Consider the following 10,692-nt stretch of genomic DNA (forward strand, 5'->3'; position numbering starts at 1 on the left):
TGTTAGAAAGACGTGTGATGCGGAACCCAAGATCAACTAGTGTGATAAAAAATCTCACAGCTAATCTAGCATCCGAAATTTCAAAATTCTCAACAAATCACCCTTATTTGACCTATACTCAACTCGTGAATGTCAACCAAGATAATAGGGATGAAAGTAGAATTGATTAAATATCATAAAATGCAATCTTGATGAGAGAAATCAATTTAAGAAGGATTGACAAAACACCACAAGAAACCTACCTTGATAAGTTAAATCAAGTCGGCACTTGGCAAGATATGGTTATAAGCACTCTCTTAAAGAGCACTCACACAATTAGTAAGAGCTAAAAGTAAAATGGAAATTTTATTGAATATTGAACTTGTGTTTACATGAGGAGTGGTGGTCTCTATTTATAAAGTTTGTCATCCTTATTTGACTTAAACTCTAAAATAAAAATTTTAAATCTAATTCTTAATTTTAATTCAAATTAAAAACTAAAATTTAACTTAAATTAAAACTCAAACTCTTAATAAAATAATAGAGAAAAATACTAGAAATTAAACATAAACTAGACTTCTCTTCTTTGCGGCTTTAGACTTCTTTTGGGGCTTCAATACTTGTAATTTTTTTTGTTTTATCTTCTTTTAGTCCTTTGCTGGGGCTTTTTTAATTTTTTTTTTTGTTTATAGTCACATCAACGTGCTTTATGAAGTACATAAAGAGATCATGGTGAAAATGATATTAGAGATTTTTTTGTCTTAAATGATAAGTTGTTTTCATATATGGATAAGAGTGTATGATCATAACACAAATATGATTTCAAAACTTTGGGTAGGGTACTCATATTAGTACTAAAAAAATTCACTCTTTATCTTAGTAAAAGTTAAGTCTAGACAAACTGAATATATATATAGGGTTTCATGATTTACATAATTTCAACCAAGTTGTAACTAAAAAGTAAAACAATGACATGTATTTGCTAATATAGGCGTACTATCATCAATACAAGATGACAATATTTGCTAAAAAGTAAGAATTATTTCCCATACTGTCTCAACCAATACAAGATGAGACATCAACTAAATGATTTATAAGAAAGCTTATTGGTTACTAAATATCTATATATTACTAAGATGTTTAAGATAAAAAGTTTGAAATAGTCCATCCATATGTATGTGAGATGATAAATGATTGTCATTACAAACAAGATATAAGATTTCGCCCTCAAATGGGCTCCAATCTACAAGAAAATTACATGAGTTGATTGACACACAGTATTTTTTCTCAAAAAAAAAAAAGCGTCATAAAATAATATTTCAAAATGCGTGGAAAGAGAAAATTTTAATTTTGGTTAGATGAGTTAGTAAGTCTTAATGAATTTTAAAGCATTACTCCATCGGATCATTCTAATGATAGAATGGAAAAAACAAATATTAACCAAACATGAAAGTAGAGTATGAAAAAATAACTCTTTTATCATTTTGAAACTTTCGGGTAACTTATAAAATTAATAAGTTGTTATATGGTATTATTAATTTGAAGTTACAAATAAGAAATTTGTGTGTTGGTTTAGTTTCAAGTAGATGGAACATGAAAAGTGGTGTTTTCTTCTTATAATATTAAAAAAAAAAAAAAAAAAAAAAAGGAAATATTAATTTGGCAATCGAATCTTACGGTACACAGCTCTCACTGTCAAAGTCAAAGAGTCAAATATTGGCAGATGGAGCCCACACTTGTTGTCGGCTGACTTTATAAATTAATATCTATGTAATTGCTAGTTGCCAACCCATCACGTTTTAGTTTTAATAACTTTATCCCACTGATACATATTTAACATGTCTTCATTGCAATTAATTTACTCTTTTTAGTAAATAAATAAATAAATAGTTTTCTTGGAGGCAAGATGATCCATCGATTACGTATTCAATGATTTTCAGCAAACAACTACTCTTTACCACGTGCTATCCAATTAAATTTTTAACTTTGGAGTCATATTAATTAAATGTTCAAATTAGAAGATATCTTAAAAATCAATCTAATACAAATTAATTAAAGCAGCACCAGATTTGCGTAAAACCCACTTGATTGCCCTTCACCTCATCTCTCTCTCTCTATAACTTCAACTCTAAGTATGATTTTACTCGCTCGTCTCTTTAAAACCATCAAAAACGTTTTCTCCATTTTCATTTGATTTCTTCATTTCTCCAATCTGGTCTCTTCATATATACACACACACACACACACACGCACGCACGCACACAAATCTTTTTCAGACCAAACCAAAGTTAAAATGGGACGCCATTCCTGCTGTCTCAAGCAAAAACTCCGGAAAGGCTTGTGGTCTCCTGAAGAAGACGAGAAACTCTTTAATTACATCACCAGATTTGGCGTTGGTTGCTGGAGTTCTGTTCCCAAGCTAGCTGGTACCTCTCTCTCTCTCTCTCTCTCTCTCTCTACACACACACACACACGTATTCTTCAACCTCTTCCATCATCATCTTTGTATATAAATATATATTTCCAATCTTGAATGTTACTGGGTATATCTCAAGTAGTAGTGTCTGTGTGTCTTTCCAGGCTTACAGAGATGTGGAAAGAGTTGCAGATTGAGATGGATAAACTACTTGAGACCTGACCTTAAGAGGGGTATGTTTTCCCAGCAGGAGGAGGATCTAATAATCAGTCTCCATGAGGTTCTTGGAAACAGGTACCAATATTCAAGCATTTCATACCCACACATATACATATATTAACACACACACACATATGTAGAAACGGATGATTTCTGGGTATGAATCTTCCAGTCTTGTGGTGATCATGAACTGCAGATGGGCTCAAATCGCAGCGCAGTTGCCTGGAAGAACAGATAATGAGATTAAGAACTTCTGGAATTCCTGTCTGAAGAAGAAGCTAATGAAGCAAGGCATTGATCCAACCACACACAAGCCACTTATAAACAACTATAATAATATTCAAGTGAAACAAGAGAAGGATTGTACGGACCAAACATCACACTCCACTCTCATCAAACCTTTCACTAATTCACACGAACCAGCATTTCTTGTCAACAACGATTCAACTACTAGTAATTATCAACAAGACGCATCAAGACAAGATCAGCAGTTTTTGATGAACAAACCGGTGGTGGCGTATGATCCTCTATCCTACTTTGACTTACCTGATGTTCCAATAACAGGGTATACTACTATTTCCAGTTATGTTCCTCAAAATCAACCTACGATTTTAAGATCAGTAGCATTTGATCATACCCAGTTTGAGACAAGCTCCAACTTCACCTTCAGTTCAATGCCGAGTTTAGTTAACTTTCATGATTATGGAAACATGTCCGGGACAGAATTCTCTGATAATTCTTTCCTGTTGAATGAAGCAAAGGAGAGTTCAAGCAACAGCTCAAACATCACTACTACTACTACCACTGCATTGACGAGCAATATGGTGGAAAATAATGGAGCTTTCTCATGGGAAAACGACAACAAATTAGACTGTATGTTTCAGCCGAGTAATTCATGGCGTGATCAAGATGAACAGCTGCAATCTCAGACTTGTGTAGATTTAAGTAGCTTTCCGTTAGCATCGTTGTCAGAAGATCTAACAGGACCAAATTTTGATCGTGTCTTCCACCACATATGAGTACTGTAAATTCATTCCTTTCTTCCTTCTTTAAACACACACAGATGTTGATAGCACGTACAGGCAATCCTATTTGAAAGGTTTGAGATGAGATTGATCTTTTTCCCTTTTTTCTTTTCCTTCTTTTTCTTCATCTTTTAAATTTTTATAACCAGGTTTTTTCCAAAAAAACCAAAAGATTACTTTGGCTGATGATCTAATCTGTATTCTCTTTTCTTTTCTTTTCTTTTTCTTTTTTTCTCTTTTTGCCCACTGTATTCTTTTTCTGGTTTCTGTATTTGTTTCCAGGGGAGTGGAAATAATGTTTCTACAGTTATAGAGAGTGAAAACTAATTTCTGTCGTCCATATTACATTGATCCATTTGGCGTCTACCAAATTATCATTAAAATTATATGTTTTAACAGTTGATATATAGTTTTATTTTCATTACTGGTTAGTTATTATGTATCTTCAACCTGCTCAAAAGCTAAACTGACTAAAACCCAGTAAAGTGGGCATGTTTATTTTTTATCAATGTGTATGTATATGTACTAGAGAGAGAAATTAGTGCAAAGAAATATGATTAGAGAGACGGGGTACGCGTAAATATAGATATTTTGATATTTTGAAAGGGTGGCAGAACTTTTAATAACAAGATTATCTGGGCCTATGATGATATATTCTGAGATGCCGATTTCCTAACATATGATCCAGCTGCAATCCTCAGGCCCCTCCATGCATTGGCTGGCTGCCTGCCCATCCAAGTATTATTGAAGAGAGAGAAAGAGAGAGTGTGCCTCCAAACCTCCTGGAAACTTCATCCAGGTTTGGGAGTAATTGGGATGAGGACGGCCACAGCTGAAGCTTGATTTTTTTTGTAGATATGTAGCTACCTAGATGAAGATCAACGTGCTGGTATTATTGCCATCAGTTTATTATCCTACATATAGTAAGAACCTTTTACATATATATACACGTACATATGTACAAATGATGTTGGCCATGATTTTATTGTTGTTAGATTTCTCTGGGTGTTCGAACTTGAAAAATTTAGAGACCAGTAGTTAATATTTCTAATACCCTCACTTATGATCTGAAAATTCCCTGCTGCTAACCCAAAAAGCAAAAATCATTAATATTTGGGTTGGTATAGAAAGAAATAGGTATTGAATTTCAATGGAATAGGATAAAGTTTGTATATGTTCTATTAATTGTATGAGTTATGAAGGAAAGAAAAAAAAACAAGATAAAGTGAAATCAAGAATTTTGTGAGTGGATATGGAAAACAGTAAAGAATATGATGAGTAGCGAAAATGTCAGGAATGATGTAATTATGTTGTGGACTTCAGAGGGATTTGTAGCAGCAAAATCCAGCACCTTTAATTTCTTGATCTGGATACATGACACATATATACTTTACATCTTTTGTTTGGTAAATATGTATATGGTGCAGAATTTTGCAGTTGTATGAGGAAATTACAATGTCCCACATGTTTTAGTGGGCGGGTAATCATTTGGCCAATTGCAGAAGACGACCGACAGAAAAGTAATTAAATCAGGTGGTAATAAATTAGAGAGTAGGTAGGGTTATATATAGTTTCAATTCCGGCTGATAAGGATACATATTGTTGTTAGGCTTAACGGTAATCTTCAACCTCAACCATCTATAAAAACACACACACACACACACATATATACATATACAACGTATATGGTTTCTTAAGTTTTAAGTTGTCTTAATAATGAATAATAACTTCTCATCAAAGATAAACCTCTTATAATGTTTACCTAATTAATGAGATTAGGAGGAGTTTAGGTGGAATTTGATCTTCCATACTACTAATCTACTTGCTTAGGATTGGGATTTGACCCTCCATTACAATCCAAATACTTTAATTGACTGCCATACCAATTCATCACTCACAAATTTCCTGAGATATTCATTTAACATCAAATAACTAACAAGTTATACTTTTAGAGATGAAGTGTATATAAGAGTAAAAAAATAAGAAAATATTTTCATCATGGTTCCTTTATCTTCAAAAGAAAAAAACAAAAACAAAAACATCATGTTTGGTTGACAAGAAAATCATAAGTCTGAGCAGCTAATACAGTACCTACCATTTATCAAAAATGGGAATGTGAATCTAGAGGAGAAACCAAAGTAGGTCATTTTTTTCTGCAGGAAAGGGAAGGAAACAGCAGCCCTCAAAATCCTGAGGAAAATATAACACTACAAACACAACAAATCTCCTTTGCTTATATTCACTAACCATGGTTGCTAACCAAGAGATAAAAATACGGAATTTCAATTATTAATCTATGTTTTTATATAAATTTCAAATTTCTGAACGTGAATTTTCAAGTGAATTCCATGCTTTCTTGTGTCAATAGACTGTCAACAAAATACTCAAGAACTAAATCATTGGATTCCTAATTCTAGCAACAGGAGAGCAAATGCCTTTAGAAACTTTCTTCTTTCTTTCTTACCATATTACCAATAAATTAGACAAAGCAATAAGGTTACCGAAAGCTTATCTGCGATGGAACCAGAAACTATCCTCCTCACCAGTGTCTACCATCATCTTAAAATGGTCTTTACCTAAAGTGAAACTTTTAGTTCAAAAAGGATTGCATGCTAAAGTTCAGCAAACCATTAAGGAAAACAAAGTATATGAGTAAACCATTAATAAAACAAACAACAACTACATGAGGAAGCCCTTAATTAAACCAATATCAACTAAATGGACAAGCCTTTAATGAAATCAAGAACTGAAACCAATAAAAGAGTTGGTCCTAATTTTGAGACAAGAAAAGAGAGAGAAATGTTATGATTTAATCCAATTCTAAACTTTCTGATGAAGGACTATCTAAGAAGTTAATTGAATCAATTCCTTTTTATCTTACTTGTGAGTTCTGGTATATCTTTTTCTTGTTATTTCACATTCTATTCTACTAGCATGATTCTGGATAGGTCAGTTTAGATGGACTTTCTATTTGCAATCAATGTAAAGATTTAATGTCTGCCAGTACCTAGTATTAGCCTTATCAGAACAGTCTCTGACCAAAATTAAGAAGTATATGATTTTTCTACCTCTAAATCCCTATGCCTTGTCTTTGCTTTCTTCCTACTTCAGTCCTTGCAGAGTTTCCAACTCTATTATGCGATTTCTGGGCTTTCACGTTTGCACTATGGGATTTGGAATTCTGCTATGTCATACTTTCCAGCCTCACACCTTCTAACTCCATGTCGCTAGGCCACTATAGTGAGCTAGGAGGAAACTAGCCTATTTTGATATTTTGTCACCTTACCATACTTGGAAAACCATGGACTAAGCAGACTTCATAGCAACCGGGCCTTGGAATCAAATTAGCAAGAAGTAGCTAACTTTGATTCTTCATGACAGTAACAGATTCTAAACCTGCTGTATTGAAAAATGCAAAAAACTGTCACGGCCAAGTCGGGATCAGATAATCAGATATTGACATCAATATCATACCAATAAACTTTGCTAGTAGGCCTTACAAAGCCCATTTGGCGAATCATAATCAAATTTAATATTATCCCTCTTCTCATAACCATAGGCTGACAGGACATGTTTCCAATGTTTATCACATAACCTAACTTCTATATAGATTTTAAATGTCCTGAATATACAACGAAAACTTGTATGATGGAGAACTCTAAAATGTAGCTACAGTAGCTGCTGAATGTAACTCTCTTCCCCCCCCCCCCCCACCAACACCAAAAAGTTGGTGACTCATAAGATTTACAAACTAAATATTGCTGATTGTCAATCTGAAAAAAAAGGAGAAAATGGAGAAAAATCTATATGCATTCCACGTACATAGTAAATTTTCTCAACAATGCTATTTCCAATTCCATAAACATAGCTGACAAAGGAAGATTCACCAACTACCCATCAAGGTGACCTGAAATAACAAAACAACTTATAAAACAGCTGATAGTAAACAAGAGAAATAAAACCACAAGAAAAAACTAATGCAGGACAATACTGAATTAATAAATTTTGCAGTTGCATAGTACATCAATCAATACAACAATGTGCCAAACAAAAAACTATTCCCTGAATAAACTTTCACAGTGGACAATAATATGACTTGAAACTTCAAAAATGATTTCAAGATACACCAAGAAAAAGCAAGATAAAAGTGAGTTTGGTCTAAAAGGAAACCGTCTGTTCCCCGCTTCTAAAGAAGTATGAATCTTTTATGAACAATTTGGTGCATACAACGGTAAAAGAAATAGAGTTAGTTAAAGCGAAAGAGAATAGTTGCCCTGCTATATAAAGAACATTGCCTAGGGAGGAGATGGAATGAGGGTGGTGGAGGGAAAGGCAAAACTCTGGAGGTATAAAATTTGGTATATATCTTTTAAGACTACATCAATGAAACATTTGTTACATTTTTTGTGCAACCAATTACAGAGGCATTCTGTGCATACACTCTTCTGTTAAAGAGAAATGATGATAAAGAATCTCTTGTATCATCATACCTTCGTTTTCTTCAACTCACAAACACACATGGATTATTTGTCACACTGTAAGTGTCTGCCCGTGTGGATGAGCTCCAGCCTGATAAAGAGTAAGATGGTGTATGGCTTCGGCGAACAAATCCCTCAGATCAGGATGTTGAGCAACAACAGAGCGAGCTGCCCCCTCAAGTGCATTCAAAGCGCAGGCTTGTTCAAGGGCTTTGCTGTTTCCCGCATTGAGAGCAAGATAACAGAGCAATACAAGTCCATGCCTTTGAGCTCGATTATTTACTCTTATCAATTTCATCAAAGTTGGGACACCATCAAACTCAATTATGGCCTTTGAATGCTCTGAACAATTGAAATTATCTGGACAGGCAAACTTCCCCAGTGCTATAGCAGCTTCGGTGGCTACTTCCACATTTTTATTACCAAGCTGCTTGACCAAATGACTAATTATTGGTTTCTCTTTTGCAGAAAAAGTTCTAGCCAAACATCCAATTGCTCTAATAGAAGGAATATGATTTTCGGGAGTGCTTTCTTCCTGAATCACCCTCAACAGCTGATCCAAAACTGCCTTTGCAGCAGGAGAGTTGGTCCTGAAAGCTGCCCGTCTGAGATCAGAATTCTCCTCGGCCACCATGGTGATCTCCATAACTGTCATTAAACAATTAAACTGCAACTCCCCCTTCTCTTTCTCAATAATCTTGGCCAAACAAAGTAACCCTTTTGTCTCTGTAACCTTCCTGCTTGTAGATAATCTCCCTTTAGCCAATTTCCACAAAGCCTCTGCGCAGCTCACCTGAAGCTTAAGCTTCATTTCGGGGCTCTCCATCTCCCTTTCCTTCCTAAGATGGTTACCCCTGCTGCTACCGTCCGAGAAAGACGAGTGGGTGGAGAAATTCAAAGTTCCCCTGTGATTACTGGTTCCACTATGATTATTTTTGCTATTCCCCGGATACTTCTCTGCCAATTCTTTATTCATCTGAACAAGTGAATGAATGCTCCTCCCCACCTGTGGCTTGGCAACCTCAAGAACCAAATCCATGGACAGCAAAGAAACCAGCGGCCTTATGACATTATCTCTAACGAGTTCCTCCTGCGCAATGGGGTCAAGTTCAGCCATTCTAGCCACCAAATTAGCCACCGCAATCTGCACCTTCATGGACGATTCCCCAAGAACAGCCACAATGATGGGTACCCCAAGAACATCCACAACCAACCTCACTTTCTCCTGGTCCGTGACGATATTGAAAAGCGCGTTGGCTGCGGCGATTTGGGCTTCAGGTGAAGCGCCTTCCTTGAGCAACTTAAGCAAAGGCAAAACCCCACCTTCCTCGACGATGATGGTCTTGTTACGATCGTTATCGCGAGCCAAAGAAGCAAGCTCGTTCGCGGCATCGATGCGGTCCTTGAGCTGTCCCATGATTATGGTGGAGATATAAGACCAGACCCAGGCGAGAATTGGGTCGTTGCTGGCAATAGGAGGAAGAGAGAGGTCGGTACCGCCGTCAGAGAAATCGTAAATGGAGAGTAACCAGCTCATGTCGGCGATAGACGACTCGAGGAGGTTAGAAACCTTGCGGAAATCAGCGGTGGTGGTGATGGAGAAGACATGGCGGAGGAGACCACTGTGTCTGCACTTCCGAACGAGGGTGAGAGCTCGATCGAGGTTCTTGGCGATATCGGCGGCGATTCGGTGGAGTGGGCGCTCGTAAATGGGCTGGTTGGGAGTAGAAGAAGTGGAGAGACGGACGCATGATCGGAGCTTATGAGAAAGACGGTCGACCTGACGGGCAAGATCGGCGCACTCCTGTTTGGAGGACTCAGCCTCCTGGGCGGACTTGATTACGCGGTCTGCTAATAAGATTGGTAAAGAAAGCTCTTCTTGAAGGGTCTTCTCCTCTTCTTGCGCAGGAGCCGACATGTTTTCTGGTTTTCTTTACTACAAATTTCAAGTATTTCTGTTAGAGAGAAGAAGGAAGGGGAATTATCAATACAGTGATAAAGCTGAGAATCTAAGACGCTTCTTCAAAAATAATTGTAAACTACTATTTATTTATTTGGGTAATAATTTCCAACTGGGTTTTTCTCTCTCTTTTTTCTTTTTTTGTAATTTTCAAATTGAGATTGGAAATTTTGGAGAAATGGATGTTTTTGATCTCTAGGAGAGAAGCAGAAATGTGGTAAGGTCAGTCAGATTTCTTAAACCAAATTATACTAATTTTTTTAAGTTCTTAAGCAAGACATATTGAACGTTGACAAATAGGCAGACTATAGATTCAAAACCAGAAAACATTAAAATATATATATATATATATATATAAAGAATTGAAGATAAATTTAGGGCCGATTTCTCATATTTCAGATGTTTGTGAAGTAAAAATTGAACAAGTTAGGTTTCATGGAGACTTTCACATTAAGAAATGAGAACAAAGTTGACGAATGAATTGGTGGTAAGGAGGGTCAGAATGGTTGACCAGAACAAACACGAGTCATACCCAATTTCTACTGGATTCCTAATTGCTTTTCTTAATCCATTGCATTTGTTTTTCTTACACTCTCACCCTTCAAATCATTGCAC

At 35.9% G+C, this 10,692-nt stretch overlaps 2 protein-coding genes across 2 annotated transcripts; one reads left to right on the forward strand and one right to left on the reverse strand.

Annotated features, from left to right (window-relative positions):
• The first annotated feature begins 2,047 nt into the window (after nt 1–2,047).
• On the forward strand, nt 2,048–3,979 carry LOC110810129 (transcription factor MYB35-like). The gene is made up of 3 exons (XM_022036202.2): nt 2,048–2,405; nt 2,560–2,689; nt 2,811–3,979. The coding sequence occupies exons 1-3, from the start codon at nt 2,273–2,275 to the stop codon at nt 3,631–3,633; spliced, it is 1,086 nt and encodes a 361-aa protein (XP_021891894.2). The 5' UTR covers nt 2,048–2,272; the 3' UTR covers nt 3,634–3,979.
• Nucleotides 3,980–7,147: 3,168 nt separating this feature from the next.
• Nucleotides 7,148–10,357, reverse strand: LOC110810142 (uncharacterized). Its single transcript, XM_022036214.2, has 2 exons — nt 8,130–10,357; nt 7,148–7,546 (listed from the first exon to the last, which is right to left on the reverse strand). Exon 1 carries the CDS (start codon nt 10,033–10,035, stop codon nt 8,170–8,172), a length of 1,866 nt encoding a protein of 621 aa, XP_021891906.2. The 5' UTR covers nt 10,036–10,357; the 3' UTR covers nt 7,148–7,546; nt 8,130–8,169.
• Between the last annotated feature and the right edge of the window lie 335 nt (nt 10,358–10,692).

Source organism: Carica papaya, chromosome 9, assembly GCF_054855325.1.
Source record: "Carica papaya isolate Zhongbai chromosome 9, ASM5485532v1, whole genome shotgun sequence".
NCBI lineage: Eukaryota > Viridiplantae > Streptophyta > Magnoliopsida > Brassicales > Caricaceae > Carica > Carica papaya.